The sequence below is a fragment of the Balearica regulorum genome, chromosome 12, assembly GCF_011004875.1.
Source record: "Balearica regulorum gibbericeps isolate bBalReg1 chromosome 12, bBalReg1.pri, whole genome shotgun sequence".
Lineage (NCBI taxonomy): Eukaryota > Metazoa > Chordata > Aves > Gruiformes > Gruidae > Balearica > Balearica regulorum.
Genome location: NC_046195.1, coordinates 15505616 through 15527450, shown reverse-complemented (window position 1 = coordinate 15527450; position 21835 = coordinate 15505616). Strand labels below are relative to the sequence as shown.

The window sequence follows — 21835 nt, the reverse complement described above, 5'->3', positions numbered from 1 at the left end:
GTGGCCCAGAACGACAAGACCCCACACTAGGATCTCAGACAGAGGAGGAAAGTGGTGGTACTGGGGAAGGATTCACTGGTGGGAGACCCAGTGGTTTCCCACGAGTCCCACCGCTTGGCTGTGGGTTGGCACTGGGCAGCTGTGCAGAGGGGTGCATGCAGACTGTGGCCCCTGAGGTCTTCTGCACCGCAGCCACGACATGGGCACCACATCTGGGCTGTTCGAAAGCTACCAACTAAGCCACCTTTCTCCTGGTCACTGCCCAGATAACAGCAGAGCCTGGGAGGTCACTAAACCTATCCAAACTACAGCCATCAGACAGTTTGTCAGGCCCCGTATGGATATACCAATTTGTCTCCACCAGGCTGCAGACCCTGGCACTACACCACGCTTTTTTAAGACAGTCCTGCTCAGAGACATGCAACACCCATGAAACAGCACAGCTGTCGGCTGGTTCCAGCTTCAAAGGGGATCTGTACTTTGCAAAGACTGCATGTGCCAACAGAAATTGTCCATGAAGGATCTGTGTTATCATTTTGCAGTGAGCTGGTAATACTACAAGAAGTGTTTAATAGCTCAAAAGCTAATCAGATAGAGGCTGACTTAAACCATCATGATGCAAGAAACGCGTCCATCAGGATTCTGCTCTCTTGGAGATGCAGAGAATGAAAATCAGCTCAGTTTCTGGCTTTGGAAAGCAGGAAGAAATTTGCCCAATAGATCTTAACCTGGCAATATAAAGGCAAAGTCTCAAAATGGCCTGAGAAATGCAGCTTAGGAAATAGGACCAATAAAGCACTTGCATGTGCGATCACTCTATGCTAAAATGCTTCCAGATTGGTTCTTATAATCTCCCCTTCCACGTCCCTCTCTCCCTGTCCTGATAGTGACTCCCCTCTGGGTAACCAGTAACGCTCTGTCTTTGTCTGTGGCCAGAGCCATTCCTGACCAAGGACTATACCTGATTTAGATAAGGCTCCATTACTTAACTTCTGGATGCTGGATAATCAGTTCAACTGCCTTGGCATTAATCATAATAATATTCAAAATTCATTAGGCTAGATTGTTTAGAAATCTATTTCTTGTTAATGTCAGATTCACTGAGCATAGGCCTGGCAGCATACAGACAGAAATGTAATACGACGCAGGGTATGGGAACTCCCTATAGAAGTGCTCCCTTTCTTTACATGCAGCTGGACCATGACCAGGCAGCTCCTGCCTGGCTGTCACTTGTGAACGTTGTTCAGTAGCAGTGAAACACTGTGAGCATGCTCCCTGTTGGTTGATCAAGGGGCATCTATAGGAATATATAGCATGGAGTTGTTAAGGAGGAAGGTTCAATGCTCAGATCTGCACCCACAAATCCAATAGTATCTTTTGTATCTAAAAACCGGGCAGGCAACCCAGAGGCTTTTATGCACAATCATGGTATGGAGGTACAAAAATTGAAAGCATTTTTAAAATTGAAATCTGTTCCTTGCTTTCCTGAAAACTTACAGTACTTTAGATTAGAGGATGGCAGTACTTTAGATTAGAGGATGGGGCCTTAGTGCTTTACCAAGATGAAAAACTTTCAGCAATGAAATAGCTGGATCATTCCTTCCAGCCAGTTTCCTGTAGGCCAATTGAGGACGGTTCCCAATGGTGTGCTTCCTAATGGTTTATTTGGCCTGTTTAAGCATTTGGGGTGATGGTGCTTTCCTTCAGGTAAGAGTTCTCATCCTGTAGTTGAACAGTGGATTCTCAGCAGAGAAACATCACAGAAATATAAAACAACTTCAGAAGATGCATATGCTTTCTCTCCTCATGAAGGCAGTGCAGGCACAGATGGCATCTCAGACAAACACGTTGCAAGCCGTGTTAAAATAAAGAGCTCATCATCGGAGGCTGCAGCGTCACACCTACTAATGATGTGATTAAACTCATCAGTGCCGGTGGGAAAGTTGTGCCAGCTCTGGCACTGCTGAATGGAGAGCTGCATTTCATGGCAGAGGCAAACCCCAACCTCCTCCATGAGTTAGGCCACCGTAGAGACAGACCGAATATACGATGCTAATGGATAAACTTCCTGAGATGTAAAACAGGGGAGGTTGCCCTGGACATGCCCTTCCCATGCCTGCCTGAAGCATCTCTGTCAAAAGGTGGTGTGGCACGCAGAGGAGAGGCTGCAGATGGTGACAGCGGCCAGAGAGGGACAGGCACGGGAGAAGGGAGAGACTGCACCCATCTGAGCACAGCTGCCATGGGTGAGCAGCAGCAGCACTGGGAAGTGGCAGAACTAAAACCAGCAATAGTCAAAATGGTGGCATGTACAGAAGGTTAGGGCTGCAGGATTCTGCTGGAAAACAAGCTAAATTTGAAAATTTGAAGGAATCATGCATTGCATCCTCTTCTACTCTATTTTTCCACTTGAGACTTTCTGTGCCTTGAAGTTTCCTCCATTCTTTACCAAGTTTTCCGCATGCCCTTGAGTAGACAGAGTTGCTGGAGTCCCATGCATTTTAACCACTGTGTTAAAATTCTTCCTCCCTACTTTATTTAGCCAGGAGCGTAAATAAATAAGCAAGCCCACAAACACAGGAACCTGGTTCCCAGATGCCATTAGAGCCCTCGAGCACTAAGTGGCCATTGCAGATAACACTGGCTGCCTTCTGCTCCCCTTCCTGCAGCCAGCCAGATGCTCCGCCCCAGTGAGCCCCGCTGGGACCATTTCACAAACCCAGCACCCGGTAGGACACATCTGACTGTTTTTGCTGTAATATAGGACTGCTTCTAGATGGTCAGCTCTCCAAACTGGGTGAGTTTTCCTAGAGCAGTCTCTAGACACCAGCTCTCCATTAGGGTTAGCCACAAGAGGAAGGACGGAAGGAGAAAGTGAGTCTAAAGAAACCGCTAATGTTCTGCCATGTCTGATAGGATGAATGACCCCTGCAGACATATGCTGAGCAGACAGGACAGTCCTCAATTATGTCATTGTTGGAGCATTTACTTCAAGGAGAAACGTGACTACAAATGCTGGGCTTAAAGCCTTGGCTGGTTTCACTGCCTCTGGATAAGCCACTCTAGTCCAAGAGCGTTAGGTATGTGTACGCAGCATGCACAGGCAATGACACGCGTGCCTGCGTATGAAACAGCTTTACAGCCCGAAGAGCAGAGCTGAAAAAAACCCCTATTAAATTTCATTCTACCCTCTTTCCTTTGAGACAGAGGGCCCTAAAGGATTTGCTAAGGTATTGATGGGTGCCAATCCATATATCCCAGTGGGCAACCCACAGCCTCCCCCAGGAAATCACAAGCACATCTTGCCTACATGATGGAAATTTCCTGCTTGCCACACAGATTTTCCCCAGCCTCATCCTCACCATGTTATCCCTGTGCTAACTTCTATATACCTCTCTCAATGTTTTCTAACCTTCAAGCTCACAACTTTGTAAATATTTGCAATCAGGTAGCACATCTCCCCGCTCTGGTCATTCTTTAGACAAACTATTTACATACAGCTCTTTCTATCCTCAGCAATCAATTGCTTCACACTGTCTTTGTTTCCACTGCACCTCTCCAGAAGCTGTTGACCTTATGGATACTCTTTGTGGAGCTGAGTCAGGGACATGTGGCTGGGTAATAAAAGAGTATTTAAAATAATGATTGCTGTAGAGGCACACACTTTGCTCTTTGACTTGGGTTCTTTACATGGATGGGTTCAGAAGAGCATTTGTTTCACTGGCACACTGAAAAGCCATAAGCTTTCTGGGGAGCTGCCACCCCACAAGGGACTGTGCTTGGTTCGAAGGGGACAGGGTTTATAAAGACAAAATGCAACGTGGCCTGGGGCGGGCACAATCTCACTTTACAGCGATACTTGCTGTATATTGATCAGAACCAGCTCGGTGCTTTATTAGCCACCCGAGACGTGCAATGAGCTGCTACTGGAATTTGTGCTTGGTAATCAAAGGCATTTGTCATTCTTCGAAATGCTCCGTGAGTAGGTGTTTGATCTGGGTGCGTGTGAAAAACAGAGGACAGCAATCTGGAGCAAGAGGCCGGTAGGCAGCAGGCACGGGTAGGGTGTCCTGCTGCCCACCTGTCATCCTGACCCATGGGGCATCCCCGCTGCGGCATCCCACGTGGCCCCATGGACACTGTGCCACGGGGCAGGACCCTGCGGCTGTGCAGCTCTGTGGCTCAGCAGAGTCCTCCACCACTGGCAAAGCTCTCCCTGATGAACCTTGAAGAGCAGCAGCTATTGCTGCTGTTCAGCCCCCAGCCGCCTGGCACACGTAGCTCCCTCAAAGCCCTCCTTTGTGTTTTGGCTTTCGCACATTTTCTAGACAAACTGCTCTGGTTTTTTATTCGCCCTCTCACTGACAGGTACAGGTGGCCTTGCTGCCCTCTCATTGCACCTCCCCCAGCTTGAATTTTAAACTATTTTACAGCTTTAAATGCACCTAATGAGGTTTCGGTCTGCACTTTGCTGCCATCCCTCTGCTTCTCTGACACCGGGAAGAAGAGTGGTTTGGAAACCTATTGCGGACTTCTCTGCATTGGAGGTCTAATTACATGGTAACTGGCGACCTTCTAAGTACAGGGTAATCTGCTGTGTAATACCAGGGTAAATTATCCCAGTACTTCTGTCTTTTCCACTGCAGCCTTCTGCAGAGATGGAAGCACAGCCGGTTAAACGGTAATTAATCTTTGAACCGTTTGACACTTGCCCAAGCCGGTGAGGAGTCACCAGCAGGAGCCCACTGGCTCTGCGCGGGGCAAGGGACCGGCTCAGGAGCCGCCGCTCTGGGAGTGTCTGGTGTCACCTGGCCAAAGCAGAGGCCACTCTGTCACCCAGCCTCTCCGGGTGCCAGCGGCCTGGGGCAGCGGGTATGGGCTGCTTTCCCAGAGCTGGATGCGGCTGTCTCCTGCCTGCCTTGCGTTAGGCATCGCTTATTCGGAGGGACACATCCGGAGTCGTCTGCAGGAGGAAGGGGGCACCAGGGGCATGTGGATGCCCGAGGGGAACAGGCACTTGCCCTGTCTGAGTTAGCAGGATGGGACCAGAGGTTCAGAGCGGCTCATCCCTGATGGGGGTGAGCTGTCTGGAGCGCTTCCTTACCCTCACCACGAGGGAGGTGCGTGGGAACGGCACCAACGCTTTCCTCTGAAACCATCCAAACCAGCCAGACACAGCCGCAGGCATCCACCCTGCAAAACTCCAGGAAAGCCAGCTGAGAGATCAGCTTTCTCCCTCTTCTTCATTCCCTCCCACACTAACAGCCTGTTGCCCCGGGGCTGGGGGCTGTCTGTCTGACCCCTGGTACCTTTATGGCAATGAAATATATTTGCATACATTTTAGACACGTTGACATTGTTCCCTCTGGAGAGCTTCAGGTTTTTATAGTAACCACGGTAATGATTTTCAGATTATAGACTAATAAAATATTTTAATTTGTTAGGAACATTAAGATGGGCACTGTACGATTCTTATGACATTTAATAGTGCTTAAAAAAAAAAAAAAAAAAAAAAAAAAGGAGGGGGGGTTCTGAGTGCATTTCTTTTCCAAACAGGAGCACTGAAATAGAAAGTCAAAACCCTACACGCTGGTACCGAGATCGGCTCTGATACCTCCCCTCTGTGCCTGTTTCACTTGAATACCTGCCAAGTTAAATAAGCAAACATGAGATTTTTGGTGTCCTAGTTGCAAACCTGTTTTTGTCAAGTGAGCTTTCCTTCTTAGTCACTCTGGTTCTGCTGCGTGGCTGTGACCCAATCGAAGTGTGCACAAACAATTCTGTGTGCCATCACCATCTGTGGGCTGGGCCACAACTAATGGGTGCTGCAATGGGTGACACAGAGTTTTTGCACCTCAGCCTATACTGACCTATTTCTACTTCTCTGCCCATTCATTGTGCACTCTGATTAACTAACTGGACAAGATTGTATGGGTTGATATAGCTGATAGCTCCATGCTTCATTTCCTAACCTGTGAAATGGGGCAATGCAACTCACTGACTTCTCAGATGCTGGGCAGGTAATGGCTTGTACAGTAAAGCAATCAATGGCATGGAAAAGCCTGCCAAGAAAGGGGAAAAGAGTCAAATGTTTAGCTCAGGGTTAGTTATACCTGGCAAAAGAGACAGAGGGTTACACAATGAATATTATGGAGCAGAATAGCAAAGAAGTTCCTTTGTTCTGTGAGTACTTTTGCCTTGTACCTCAACTGGATCATACAAGATTAACGGCAGGTGATTATGTAAAGTCTGTACTACAAGGCAGAGGCAAGTGTGAGCTTGGGCCTCCCCATTATCATTACCTGACCTTGCACGTTCCCTTTTGCAACCTCAGCATTTTTTTTTTGTGGATAGGATTTCTGGGTGGTTATTTTAAGAAAACTGTGTTAAATTTCTTGCTTCTGTGCCAGGTACTTGCTGTTTAACAAACGGGCCATGACTAAGCATGAACTGGAAATTAGAAGCATCTACGAGTTAAAGCAATGAGATTCTGGGACTGTCTTCCCTTAGGAGCACATTTAATAGTGGTGCTTGATTATGAAAAGGATAAAACTGATGTGATTGATGCAACAGGGGATTGGATTTGATGATCCAGGGAATCCCTTCCAGCCCTCTCTACTCCTAATGAATTTATTTTTTAAGGGTGGGGAGATGCAATGCTCTACTGATGGCCAACAACGGCGAAGCATGTGGATATCTGCTGATGGCTAGCGGGTCTCCATCCCCAACCACTTCCTATCGCTGAGAAGCTGAAGCAGGTTGTTCTCCTGGTTCTGCCCATCCTGAACATACCAAGCAGAGGTGGGTGCAAGAATCCCACCTGCTTCTCTCTTTGCATTTTCCAGCTACTGAGGACTTCCAAAATTCACTGTCCTTGAACCAGTACCACAAGAGTCTCAGCTCACCAGTTCCCTACATATTTCTAATGTACTTACCTGTCTCCCAACACCATAGTCACTGAGTGCCTTGCAATCTTTTTTTCATGTCAATCACCTCCTCGATGAAGATGAGTAGGGGTCACCTTTTCACAATGGGAAACTGAGGCACAGAAGGACTAACTGAATTTCCTATGGTGACCGAGGACATCAGTAGCATGGAAGGGAACTACAGCCCAGTTCAAGGCTGCGATCTCACTGTTGGACTCTTCTCAATGCACCTAACTGGGCTCTGCCATTCAGAACAGGAATAGCAAAGCAGAAAGTACTTTTCAGCCCAAGCATTCACTGGTCTGGGATTCCTGTCCTCTGACGAGCCAAGGGACTGAGCTTGGGGTTTCTGAGGGCACAGTGCAAGGTTGTTTCAGAAGGGATGCACAGGGAAAGTGGTTACGTTCCTTTTTTCCCCTGAGTAGTTTTAATTCTTTAATTCCGACTTGCTAATAAGATAAAATACTGTGATTTCTGCAGGATCAAATGGTGCAGGATAAGCCAAGGGAGTTTATTAATTAGCATGCTTTCAGGGCTGGGGAAAAAATAATAAAAAGAAGCAACAGGGTTGTAGACAATAGCTATAAATATGACCCAAGCATTACCTGCCATGACATTTTGGCCAAGGGGAGGCTGTCATGTTAGTTCTGGGCATGGCACTCTGATAGTAAATAAAAATCATAAATGAGAGGTCAAGGCTTTTTCTTTCAAAAATGTGGCTATTCACAGGCACGTGCTACATTTCTCCAGGGCCTGATCCTGCAAATAATACCAGGTATAGCACTTCTGTGTGAGAGTGCTCCTCTGGCTTCCCCAGGGATTGCTTGGAGCAGTGAGTGTTAAGCCCAGTGGTAAGCGGTTGCAGGATCAGATTCATAGTGTGCCAAGCATTTTGGATGAAAAGAGCTATAAAGAAGTCACATATTATTATGTCACATTGCAAAGGTCAACCCCAGTATTTGTTCTGTCATAAGGACATGATTGAAAGGCAAAAAAATAGTGTCAGGGCACAGGGGAAAATAATTTTTTAAAAACTGCCTTCAGGGCTGAGGATACAAAATTACATCAGTGCTTAGAACTAAATTCCCATCCACACCCTGCAATTCAATTTTGGCTCAGAAAGGCATAAACGTAACAAAATCACCTTTCGGTGGCACATCTTCTTATCTGCTGACATATCCCCTGTAAAATCAGCGATACCTAAACTCACACTCCCGTGTGATTCTGGCAACAGTCAGGAACTGCCAGAGCCCTGCTCCTTCACAGCTCCCAGGAGGGCTTTGTGAGATCCACTCAGCTGCTTAACACCGCGTAGGCGTTCGGTTAATCCCCGTCGCTGCTGGGGCAGGAGGAGTGGTGGTGATGCTGGGAGGAGGCTGGGTGGTGGGACAGCTAGTCCTTCATCACCTGGCCAGGAGCATACACCTCCCCTAGCAATGCCACAGGGAGGCTTGGCTAATTGGACCCCAGCAATTTGTCCCAGTCACAGCTGCTTTGCAGAAATTTATGCCTGTCTTTCTGGGCTTGCTGGCACAGGGAAGCTGTTGAGAAATAAGGTGTGAAAAACGTCACTTTCCTGCCTTAACGTACAAGGGGTCATAACTGCTCTGCATAGACAGTGTCTTTGGGTGGATTAGCTCGATCGACTTCCAAAACAGACTCAAGCAAAGGCTCCCCAACTTTCTGGATCAACAGAGCACTTCCTTGTGTGCCAGCAGCAAAACCACACAGGACAATCAAGTTCAGCATTTGCCTCTCTCACAGGTTTCTGCAGCTCACCTCCAGCAGCCTTGCAGCTTGCTGGCAGTGGCTTCTGGGATGCTGTGACAGCTGGGGACCCACTGGGCTGAGCATCCCTACACAGAGGCTCCGGCATGCAGCGAGCACAACAGGATGACGGCCTCTGTGGGAGGGAGGGCAGGGTGACCAGAGGTGCTACCAGCCCTCAGCTGGCTCACACAGCTCCCGTCAGCCACCACCTTGGCAAACCCAAACTCCTTTGCACTGTCAGAGCATCAAACTCGCACCAATCCCTCACTGCCACTCCTCTGGGCAAGGGATGGGAGCAGCAGGGGAGCAGTGATGGTTGACATCCACTCAGTCGCAGCTGCAAGCACCCAACCGGTCAGACACCGAGGCTGTGTCTAGACTAGCAAACAAAAGGCATCAGGGCTGGCATGTGACAGTCCAACTGTTCAAATGGTCTGGTTTTAGTCTATGCCAGTTTGACAGCATCCAAACAAGTGTTGAGAGGACAACACAAGTCAGGGACAGTCCCCGGTGAGCAGTGCAAATGCCACCCTGCTTGGAGGCACAGAGTGGTTTGGCTGCACAGAGACAAACCATGCTGAGCTCGCTGCCCTCAGAGCCAGAGGACAGCCCGTGCTGTCCACTAGTGCAGACACAGCCCAAAGATCCACGGAAGACGATTGGACTGAGGACTTTTGCATTCGTCCCGTATTATCTCACCATACAGACAAGCCCCAGAGAATCGCTATGGTAGAAACATGTGCGGTTCCCATCACACACGAGAGCCCCTTCGCTGCCAAACGCACTAGACCCGACCTAGTCCCAAAGCCGCTCAACCCCACGTGTCTTTTCATGCTCAAGCGGCACCAGTCCCCCGCTTCCAGCTGCCCCAGGGGTCGAGATCCACTCACTGTTGCAGCTGCCGGCGGTGCCAGTCTCTGTCGCTGCCACGCTGCGCTGAACTGGCCCTTCGGACGCGGCCCTTCCTGACAGTGAATGGGTGAAAACAAGGGAAGGAGACAAACAAAAGAGAAGGGAAGGGTGAGAGAGGGAGGGAGGGATGGGGGGGGATGAAGCAAGGGGACAAGAAGGGAAAGGGTATGTCTTTAACTGAACCGTACGTCTTTCACTGGCTACAACATCCCAACACTGCACAACCCTTGCTGTGAGGGCACGGGGCAGATGAGACCCTCTGGCCCTGGTCACCACTACCTTGCACCCCACACCGTCACCCGCACCAGTGCAGAGGGAGGGCGAGGGGCGAGCACTGGTGCTGGATAAGAGTCACAGGGTGCTCTGGCCTCCTGAAACTTCTCCATGGACTGTGAAGCTACATCTCTTGGGGGATCCAGAGTTCCCTCTCAGACAGAAGTTTTACGAGGCTTGAGTGGTTCCTCTGTATGTTGCACTTAAGCATCCTGCTCCTTTGCCATTGCCAGCCCTCCTGGGCACGGTACAGGGACCCATCTGCCTCTGCCAGCAAGACAAGACCCAGGCCTGATGTCTTTACTCAAGCAAGCTTGGGCTAGCCAGACTTAATGGCATTGCTGGCCAAATGTCCCAGTGAAGAACCTGGTACATTACCCTATGCTTCCCCAAAAGTCTTTGTCCTACAGTACTGTTGCAGCTTGGGAGAGAAAGAAAAAACCTCATCTCATGGCTTCCAGTCACCTGCAAAGCTGCCAGCACTCGCAAAACTGAACCCTTAGGAGGGGGCAAGGGAAGCAAAATGATGGAGCAGAAAATGCAGCACTACGTTTTCCAGTGTATCAAAGTAGGAGAGACTTGGGGAATGGGGAGGAGGAGAAGGGGTAGGGATCTCAGTGTGCAAATTAAGAGTAAATGATGAGCCTAAGGTCCGCTGACTTTCTAGTAAGGTGTTCGTGTTCCCACTGGGACAAAAAGGAGACAAAATCCTAAGATGGAAGGGCAGTTGGTGAGGACGGTGGTTTGGAGGCTTCTGGCTGTGCTGCTTAGGAGCTCAGGCTGACAGCTGCCCGGGGAGTACCAAAAATACGGCCTCGGGGTGTGTCCAGCTAGTCATCACCCCGGGCGCCTTCCCACCCCTCACCAGAGGTGAAAATTGAGCTGCTAAATGTAGCTGACAGCTCATTCTGCTTGGGGAATTGCCCCGCGAATGACTGCCTCACCTCCCTTCCCAAAACATTGAGGTAGGAAATGGGTGGGGGAAAGGCTTAGAAAATTGTTTCATGATGGTTGTTTAAATTGCCTCTGCATTACAATGTTACAGTTAGGGAAAAAGAAAACAGAGATCTATCGCATCAGGCTGCATCCTAAAGCCAGCTGTGGCAGAGGTATGGCCATTGGAAAGAAGCAGAGCAAATGAAGTCATCCAGCAGTGGAAAAAAAACCATCAATATAATATAGTGCAGAACAAAGCAAATCCTACCTCAAACACAGAGCTGAAAGAGAAACATCTTCCTCTGTCAGATCTATTACCATGCATTTATTCCAATAACAAATAACTAACCCAGAGAGTAACCCAAACCTGATTTATTCTTCCGTCTAAATAAATATGAAGAGGCAGCCGAATCTGACTGTAAAAAACACTGATCTCATATGTTTTTCTTGTATGTATTGGAAAAAAATAGGAGTGGAGCTTCTGCCTTGCTGCCAGGGGATGCTGGCAAAGCATTTGAGCTATAGATATTGTATCTTGTCACTAATGACTGCAGGGAACTAAAAGGGATTTGGATTTTTTAATGCTTCACATTAATTGATAATTTGGTCTCAGAATCCACAGTGGAACACAGGATTTGCTATATTGGATCAGTCTAGTGGCCCATAAAATCTGGCGTCTTGCCTCAGTGATGCTCAGAAAAATTATCATCCAGTGTCTTTGCTTATAAGGTTGCTGGCCATTTCTGTAAGGCCGTACAATTGAAAGAGGAAAGGTCTGTCTGGCCTGCACAGCAAGCCTCTTTAAAACCCTGAAACGTGCTTTTGGCAGGGCTGTATTACATCTTTTTCTGCTCTCTCTCTCTCTCTTTTTTTTTTTTTTAATGCAAGGAAGAAACTCTGTAAGTACAAACATTTTCAACAGACATGCTGCTGATTTTTCTCTTGGTCTCTACAGCCCAAATAGCGCAAAGGTGAACTTGTGTTTTCAGAGGGCAAATGAGAACACAACTGGGGCCAGAGGGGGGGGAGATGCCTTGTACTGAGCAGAACAATATTGATTAGGCAGTGTAAAGATTTCCCTCACTAATTCCTTTAGCAATCTTATCATGTATTGCCCGAATAATTGGATGGGGAAGAGAGAGGTGGAATCACTTAAGCGTTCAAAGCTCAACACACACCGAGAAAAGATTCCTATTTTGTGTGTGTATGTGCAATTTTGTGCATCGTTGCCCCTTGATTGTACATTGAACACGCTGTCTTTGACAGCCTAGCCCTAAACAGGCTGTTTATTAAAGACAGCTGCTTGCAAATAGGGGCTTTCTCCATCCAGCTGGTGTGGAGAAGGAGCTTGCTGTGGCTGTGAGAGGCAGGACTATGAAACAGGAGCGGATCAGGAGGGGAAAGCCTGCGGAAACTCTGACCATGCAGGAATCAGGAGAAAAAAAGAAAGGCAATGGTTTCTTTCCATGCAAACATCTTAATTAAGGAGGACGATGAAGATATTTGCATCTTAATTTTTCTAGGGAGGTCTTCAGTTTGTCTTGAAGCAAGGCATAATTTATCCATGCACCCACTAAACTGGCTTATAACTTCTCTGCCTCCAGTTCTTTTGCTGATCGCACTGAGGTTTGGGGATGCTCCCCGCCTTTCCTAACTGATGTGTGATCTCATAGCTGTCCCCATGGTAACGGAGAGCTGAGATCGTGGTCTTGCAGGTGGGAAGGCAGGAGGAGGCCACTGGCCAGCTGGGATGCAGAGGGGAAATGGGTCCAACAACCTAGATAAGGTGAGAGAGGAGGGTTTTACACATCCAAGTCTCCCTGATTGTAAGTGGCAGTGTTCCTTCCAAAGCGTGAACGGTTTGTTTCCATATACTCAGGAGCACACACAGTTTCTGGTCCACCTGGGGCTAGAATAATGAAGCTCACAGGCATATGGTTCTCCACATTCCTCTGCTCTAGCTACAGTCTACAGTTTAAATCGGGCCACCTTGGTAAAAGCCAGGAACCATCAGCTTCTCTGGCCCGCTCTGTACAAAATCCTTCCTTGTTTCTGGTGATACCACAGAGGAACATGTTTTGGATGATGGATCTCCAGCATGGGAGAGTGTCTCTGGCTCAAAACTAGGCACTGTGCTCTTTTCCATGGATCTCACAGCTTTCAGGCTAATGGGATATTCAGAGAGGGGACAGCGGGGGGAAGGGAGCACGTCACATGCAGGCAGCCTCTAGCAGGTGGATGTTCACTTGGGGACCACACTTGGACAATACAAATTAGAACAGGGGTAAAAACAGTTTCACAGTCAAGGATGGGGAGAGGGGAACTACTCAAGGATGGGTGGGGATCACAAGTAGCTTCTCTTGCCTCTCTGGATTTGCTGGCTTCACCCAGGGTACACTGAAAATGGAAAAAAGTCCTGCCCTCCCTAGTTAAGTTTTATGGGAAGGAAATTGCTTTGAAGGAAAGGGCTCCTGAAATCCCTGAAGGAAATTTGCTGATCAAGTTTTCACAGCAGAGGTGAACAGGCTTGTGTAGTTTGGGTATGTCGAGAAACAATCTCAGCTTTCTGGACTGAACTGAAGCTCTGACTTCATGGAGATGGTGTCACGACCCATCAGCTGGGTCCAGCATTTGACTGGTTACTCCCAGTACTCTCCCCAGCTCCCAGAAAAGCAGAGATCAGCCTGGACAACTTTTAAGAACAACCAAAGACCAGTCAGCTGGGACCCCAACCTCAGTCCGAGATGCATAGGGGACAGTATGGAAAGAGAAGAGCCCACAGTGTATGTCCCACAATAGTCTTCCTGTCCTCAATAAACCCAGTGGCACAGGGATTTCCTGACACAGGGGCAGTATTTTGCATTTGCTAGCCCCTCATAGATTACTTTTCTTCCACAATTCTGTTCAATCACTTTTTCAACCCATCTCAGCTGTTGGCACCTACCATCTCCTGAGACAAAGAGTCCCAACACTTTACTACCCACTGTAGCATCTCCGTTGGATCTGAACCTGCCATGAACATCACCAGGTGTTTTAGGTCAGGAAATGCTGAACAACCAACAGTTCCTCCCTAGTTGGCTACATCTATGACCTCCGCAAATGGAAGGTCAGGGGTTAAAAACCATCAGGAAGCTAAACTGAAAGTCCCAGCTCTCTGGAGCTCAGTTCAATGGTTGGGAGAAAGCAAAAGCCTCGATTCAAATGTCTGGGAATGGGGCTGAACTTTGATTGAAAGATCGCAAGTTTGATTAGCTCTCAGTAAGTATGTGAGGGTTTGGGTGGTTTGGGGGAAACATAGAAGGGTTAAGCGTGGAGGTCAGTGTTTGGGTGAATATTGAGACTACATTAAACAAAAAATCTCAGCCAAATGACTTGCAATGCAGCAGGAACATATCCCGAGCAGGAGAAGAGGTGAGTGTGGAGGTCAAGTACCATAGCAGGGAGGGTTTTTTTTCCCCCAAACAAACTGCTCTTTTGTGCCTGTGCTTCAAAGAAGATGTCACCAGATTGTGAGAGCTCTTCACCTGCCACATCCCTCTCATTACCGGAATAAAATAAATGGCAACAGCATGAAAACAGCAACTCAAGCAGGAGAAAGACAGGTAGACAGTGAGGAAAAGGGGAGGGGGGAAACAGGGTGCTGGTGGAGGTCTTGGCAGGGTGGAGAATTAGGGCAATTACCATTTCTGAGAAAATGCCAGAAATACAACACAACCTAATTTCCCCAATTAATTCCTCTGCACTTGAGCTGCTTTGTGTGAAGGGCTCTTAATGTTTCAAACAGAAGGAAAGGGGGAAAAAAAGAAAGACTCAACATTTGTTTTTCTCTCAGTGTAGAAATGGGGAAGTGTTGAGGAAAAATGTCTGGCTAAAACAAAAGATGATGCTGTTACATCTTCCTTTCAGGAGATAAGGAACTGTGCCACAAATTCAATTTGCAGAGGTTTTTACAGGAGCCACAGAGATGTCAAAGACCAGCACGTTCAATACCACACCAACTTTTCCTGCACGCAGAACACACCAGGACAGGCACAGAGACACTTAACCCACGCACCCACACTGAGTGATTCCCTCACCTCCTCTGTTTCCAACCCTAGTGCAAGTTAGGGGGAAATTGGTTCTTTTTCCCCCAAACCACCAGTCAGGACAGTTGTGAGGCACCGTGGCAGGAGCCACCCACATCTCATGGGGCATAGAGGTGTCATCTAGAGGGAACGATGGCAATGAAAACAAGGAAAGAAATAATAAAACAGGGGTTGGGGTGATGGGACACATGGGGCAAACAGATGCTGAGAAGGGCATGTAAAACTTTCAACAGCAGACACAGGCTCCGGCACATATAAGACTACGGCTCTGCCTGGCTGGCCCTTCTGTATCAGTACGAAGGCTCTCCAGGTCACATTTCCAGGTCACTATGAGACTTTCCTGCCTTTACTTATGTAGGTATGACAAAGCAAGACATGTTCTCCAGGATCCCACTTAATACATGAGAAAATGAAAGTACTTTTAACTTCTAAGTCCCTTCCTTAGTGCAACGTATATTTATAGATATGAAACCTTCCCAACACCCTGGCAGAAAGGATGGAGAGTAGTACATTATATTTTTCACCTCAGAGAAGGGAGTAGAAGAGACAAAAGGCGATGCTCAGCTGCTCAGCATCTGCATACCACTTAGGTGCTGGAAATGGTACTGATGTTGGAATCTGAACATGGAACACATGTTGTACCGTCTACACAAGACTGCACACAACAGTCAACACAGCCAGGGACTGAACCTGCTTTCCCCACCCATCGATATTGAAACGGAGCCTGAGCACACTGGGTGCACGGAGCCTGTCTTGTCATCTGTCTGGAGCTGACAGTCCTGCCAGTATACACCAGGTCTACAGTAAAACCTCAGAGAGGCAGCTTGCTTTTCCCCAGAACTGAGTCAGTTCCAAATCCCAGACAGAAATTCAGAAGTTTTCCTCCCCTCTGCCTGTTGGCATTCCCCTTCGTAGGCGATGCTGCAGAGCCCTAGCACACTTGTCACGAGGCTCCTTCCTGGTGCTAACAGGGCTGGGCAGGAATTTCCCTCCACAAGGATCAATCTCCCGTGCTGTAAATGTGCTGCATGAGATGGCAGCAAAGCAACAAAGACAGCATCAGGAGACGCGAAAGCGGGTGTCATACAGCTGAAGGATACATGCGGACATAAGGAGCCCTGGCAAGGATGCTGAAAAATGGTGGTGGGAGAGTACAGCCAAAGCTCTGCTCTGACTTCAAAGTGGGTGGGAACAGAGCACCATTCAATGATGGTGTGATCGTTTAGGGACCCTCTATCTAGAAGAGTATGGGTCAGACTAAATCTACTTTCAACGTAAGGCTTGTCTATTAGTCTTATCTACCATGCTGAATGAGCCTCCAAAGGAGCACAACCCAGGCAGCTGCTAAACCTCCGTGATCTATTATTTGTGTGGAAACTTCACTGGAAAAATAACTGACTGTACCCAGGAGAAAGAAAACAATTCTGAACTTCAGAGGAGAAGAACTAAAGTAAGAGATGGTCTAGATGGGAGATGGTCATCAGGAAGCAACCTGACAATGGGTACTAAATTTATAAAGAAAATGGGGTTTTCTCCAGCCATTTTAAAGAAAAAGAAGAAAGAAAATTTTTACACAGTAAACCTTCATGCTTCAGAGGAGGAGGTATCTGCCAGAGGGATCCTAGACTTTTTAAAAGAACACTGACCTAGGGCCAAAGTCATAGCAGAAAAGTTGTTTTGGTTCTGATGGTCTAAGCATGTGAGAGCCAAGGTTCATAGGAAGAGATATTAATCTTTTATTAAACCAACTGATACTACTGATAAGAGAAAAAAAAAAAAGAGCTCAGAGAGGGTTTGTGTGTCTAAAATTCATTCTTTTTTTACCCTCCAACAATATCGTATGTTCTAATAAAAGATATTACTTCTTCCTGCAAACCTTGTCTCTCCCAAATCCAAACAATGGTCCAGAGTGGTGAGGACACAGAAGCGGGGAGCGGGGTTTTTTGTTGTTATGTTTAGCTCTGTGTTGCTAGAAATAGAAAAACATATTTTCAGAGCCCTTTGCAAATCCTGCATGTGTCGTCTTTTTTTTTTTTTTTCTGACAAGCAGGTGTCCTCTGCATGATGAACTGTGACCTGAGGTACACCCAGGACAGACCACTGGGAAAGGATGGACCTAAATCCTCGAGAGGTTTCAAGCCCAGCCCAGGATTTGGGGCAGGATGCCAGAAGGGGAGGGCATAGGAGACCTGGACAGAGGGATGTCTTAATGGGGTTTAATGCCTACATAAATCCTTCCTCTACTCAACATGTGTCTTCACTGCTGGGTTCCCACCCATGTCAGGAAGTTATTAAGGACTGTTGACTGCAATTTAAGGCTGTATTTGCTTCCAAAGATGAAGAAATACTGCCCTTTCCCTGGGCAGCTGCCACATGATTTTGTTTTGGAATTGAATTACACATTTTGGGGGAAGAAAGGAAAATTATCTGGATTTTACTGGAGCACAGGTGAGTTCAGAGCCACAGAAGGGCTCTGGGAGCAACCAAACCTCAGACTGCTGGGTGAAAGAGCAGCTGGGGGTCTTAAGCCCAGCCCTGGTGATGCCCCCAGCTCTGGACAAACCCCCCAGCCCGTGCTGGGCAGGCACCCTGACCTGCTGCAGTCTCCATGCCACGCTCAGCTTGGCTGAGGCACAATATCCCTGACCTGCAGCATCCCACCACCTGCTGTCACAGTCCTGAGTCATACCTAAAAAAAAAAATCACCTACTCACACATTTTTTTTAAAAAGAAAACAACAAGGAAAACAAAATCTGCCCAAATCTTTTCTCTCCAATATGGATATATTCCATTCTGCCTTCCCACAGAGACCCACACCAAAGATTGCACAGCACATTACACAACATGTCACAGAAATGCTTCTTCAGCATCACCGCCTTTACTCTTCACACAGATCCTGGGCTACTTCTCCCCAGTCTCTCCACTTTCCGCTGCTTTCTAATCAGATGCTGTTTCACCTCTCCCCACCACCTCCACCTCCACAACCATCATCTCTCCATCCTGTCTTGTTGAAAGAAGGTTTAAAGGCATCAGCTGACGGGATCCCTCTGTGATGCACAAGGAAAAGGACGCATCTGTCTTCAGGCAGAACATGGAGAGCCTTGCGGAGAGGGGAAACAAGCCTCTCTGCTGCTTTTGTTACGCAAATGTTTGTTTTCTGTATCCAAATGTGTAACAGGAAATTAAGCAGTTCACCTTTGTTAAAGCACTTTTGCATCCCATAAATGCAGGAGCCAGATGGTGTTCTTTCTTTGTTTTAAAAGATTAAAAATGGGAAAGAAAGGAAATGGCTAGGAGCTAATCCTCAGCCTGGAACACACTCACATATCCATATGCCCAGTTAGCCATGCTCGTGGGGCCTGGGCAGGACCAAACACGGGGACTCAGCGGACTGAAGTGAGTCTGCTTGCAGAGAGCTCCAGAACTGTCACTGTGTGTCAGCTTTAAGGTGGAATCCTTCACTGTATTCCCAGAAAATGACAGGATTCTTCCCGGACCGCGGCTTGGACACACCAAGCAATATTTTCTAGAAACCACCTGAAGCAGAACCTTGCTCCAGGTCCTACTGGTGGAAATGGCAGGCTGTCAACAGGGGGGAGCTGCTGTACACAAACACAGAATCAGACTTGGGAATATCACCAGGCAGATTATAGATGTGACCAGGGACAGCACCAAACAGTTTCAAAGTTCAACTCTTCAGCCACATCTCCACCTTCCACAGGTGAGACCCAGAAGCAGTTTGGTTCTCGCACTTGAGCTTATTTGCCCTCTTACCAGAGTTAAAGTCAAGTCTAATACAATCAATTCGCATGAGCCCCACGTGGCTTCGTTAGTGTCACAACCAGCCTTCTGTTCAAAAGGGTGACTACTTTCGTTTATAGGGAACTTAGATGTGCAGGTTGCCATATAGAAACCGCATAGATTTCCCAGTCCAGAGACAGCAAGGCGCACACCAGTTCTTGCAGAAAATGAATGCAGTGGTGCTGTGCAAAGGCAGAGGGAGAGGACAGGTACGAGATACTGGTGGATGGGGAAGGACAGAGACTGTCACATAACCGTGAGTGCACCAGAAGGGTGAATAATGAGATCAGCTCCATGTGCTCTCCCAGTAAACATGTCCCACAAGGTAGTGATGAGCGGAGATTGAGAAATGAACCTATATGGGTTCTTCTCTTATGCTGGGGGTAGCGTGGCTGGGCTGTGGCTGGAGGAAGGATGAAGGACACTTGGCTCCTGGAGTTCTGCTCTTTGCTCTATGGCCTGGGTGGGCTTCCCAGCTCTGCCACTGAATCCTGCTTTGGCCTTGGGCAAGTCATGTAAACCCTCTGCTCCTCTCGCCACCAATGTAAATATTGGCAATCAAAACCTTAATTTGCTAGGACCCCTCTTTGGACTGTAATAGGAAGAGGTCTCCATGCATGCAGAGCATGGACTTACTGATTAGGAGTTTTAAAAGTACCAAAAGTCTGTGAAAACAGAGAAAGGAAAATCAACTAAGAACAAAAGGCTGTGCTAGTCTGAAGCTCAGCTCTTGCTCTGGTAAACAGGTGATAACTAGTGAATGCTTTGGTCATGCATGGCAATTTGTGTTAGCAGAGAAAAGTCCTCTAGAAAAGCCTTACGACACTGCACAAGATAGCATGGAGCAATCCTCAGCAAAGCATTTTGCACAGACAGGATGAGGTCTACAGGACACCACCACAGAGAAGACAAAAAATCCCACAAAAGTGAAGTGGCCTATAGAGATCTTCTCAATTCTCACTTTCTGGAGGCTCTCCCAGCCTTTGCATGGCAATAGCAGCAAATTCCATTGCAGAAAGAGCTCCTGGTGCTGCAGGAGCACAGGCTTGGCTGGGACTGTCTCAGGTGGTGTGACACTGACTGTGGGTGAGGTAGGTCTAACATGGCTGAAGAAAATGATCCAGGCAAGAACATGGGTATTCACACAGGCTGCTTCTCCTCCTCCCCTGTGTCTTCTCTTCCCTACTTGCTACTTCCTGTAGTTCCTGCAGTGATGGGACTGTAACCACCTCTATTCCTTCATCACTGCCCAGTAACTGCATTGAGACCTTTTCCCAACGGACTTTTGTGCTCCACAGTGATGATTGATTCCCTCACTGGTAATTAAACTTAGTGATAAGCCAATGTCCTGGGCTGAGAGAGGTGATATGTCTCAGCAGAAATGTGATCACATTTTTCCTCCTCCCCAACACAGTAACTCCACTTGGCAACTGCCTATCACATAAAGAAAACCTTCTGAATCAGATCAAGACCATAGGTCAACCCTTTCTTGGGTAGCTGATAGAAATCATCCTCAAAGCCAAACATCCATGTTGTAACCAGAAATAAACCAGCCTTAGTCCAAGCATCAAGCTATAAACCACGGCTCCTTAGCCTGAAAAGCCCTCCCCCGCTGCTGGATGGCCCAGTGTGCTTCAAACTCTGCACATCACAGCTGCTCCTGTAGCTGAGGAAGGGTGAGAAACACGATGTCCCCCCAGGGAGGCTGCCATCCCAGGCAGACAGGGCAGTGCAGACAGGTACAAAGGGACTGTGCAAGACAAGGGGACAGTGCGAGCACAAATCACAGAAGAAAAGGCTGGAAAAGCATTCCTGACTCATTGAGTCCGTCCCCAGAGAAAAGTGCAGAATTAGCCTCTGCACTAAACCCAGGCATTTTTATCTAGTTGCTTCCTGAACTTCTTTAATGGCAGGCCCTCAGCAATCTACCTCTGGCAAATTATTCCATCGTCTAAAAGATGACCCTGCTGGAAAAAAAGTGTTTTGAGGTCGAACCTAAATTGGCTATTATTTCCTCTTCCATATTTTATGTGCTTATCAGTCAGTTTTTCAGTTGTGTTTTCTCAAGGTCCCTGTATTAAGTTTCTTTAATCTAACACCAGAGGTCACAGCCTATAGTCTTTGTCATCTCTTTGGATTACCTTTAACTTATCAATGTCTTCAAATAAGAGGGAGAAAAAATAGGAAGGAAGGAAGAAGGTTGTGGAGGCCCCATCCCTGGAAGTGTTTAAGGCCAGGTTGGATGAGGCTTTGGGCAACATGGTCTAGTGGAGGGTGTCCCTGCCCATGGCAGGGGGGTTGGAACTAGATGATCTTTGAGGTCCCTTCCAACTCAAACCATTCTATGATTCTGTGAAGAATGGGATGACTTCAGAGCCATCACAAAACATGTGACACTGTGCTGGGGTATCAGAGAGAGGTCTGTGTGTAGGCATCTGCATGGATGTCTGAACTACCAGCATGCCCAGGACTGAAAAGGAGTGAGGACAGTGGTTCAGGGGTGCCTGATCAACATCTGTGCACATGTTTCAGTGAGGGAATAACAAAGGAAGTGAGCTCAAGAGCTCCAAAACCTGATTTATTGTAACATTTCCTAGTCTCCCTTTGCTCTGAGCATCAGACTGCTGCTGGAGCTGCCTTACCCTGTAGTAATCAGTGCTGTAGACATCTCTTGACATCCCAAAGTCTCCAATCTTCACCAGCAGGTTGGCTCCGACCAAGCAGTTCCTGGTGGCCAGGTCTCTATGGACAAAGTGCTGGGAGGCAAGGTACACCATTCCAGAGGCGATCTGGCTAGCGATGTGGAGCATCTGGGATAGCCCTAGCTCCCCTTTGGCTTGTCGAGGCTGCCCATCCACGAGGATCATAGCATCTGGGCCATGTGCCCTATAGGGAGGAAGAAGCAAAAAGCATAGAGTTTGGTCTCAAAAGTGACCAGGAGATAGGAATCCCACACGGTCGCTGTTCCTGCTGGGGTGGAGACTAGCCCCCAACTCTGCACTGTGAGGATGTACACACAGCTCCAGTGGAAAGAAAAAAAGAAAAGTTTAAGAGAACAGGAGGTTGGGGGAACATTTGGTGGGTGAGTGGGTGCCATGCATCCTTCTCCTGTCCTTACTCTTCTGCAAGCAG

General features: G+C 47.7%; 1 protein-coding gene across 4 annotated transcripts in view; it reads right to left on the bottom strand.

Annotated features, from left to right (window-relative positions):
• Positions 1–21835, bottom strand: part of NTRK3 (neurotrophic receptor tyrosine kinase 3) — a 218397-nt gene that overhangs the window by 13254 nt on the left and 183308 nt on the right. For 2 of the 4 annotated variants that reach the window (XM_075764641.1, XM_075764642.1), the window contains one exon: positions 21346–21589. The exons of 1 other annotated variant lie outside the window; for it this stretch is intronic. In XM_075764641.1, the coding sequence (XP_075620756.1) occupies positions 21346–21589 (244 nt within the window). Of the gene's footprint in view, positions 1–9586; positions 9662–21345; positions 21590–21835 lie in introns of all 4 variants that reach the window. One more of the 4 variants, XM_075764640.1, reaches the window with a different exon arrangement.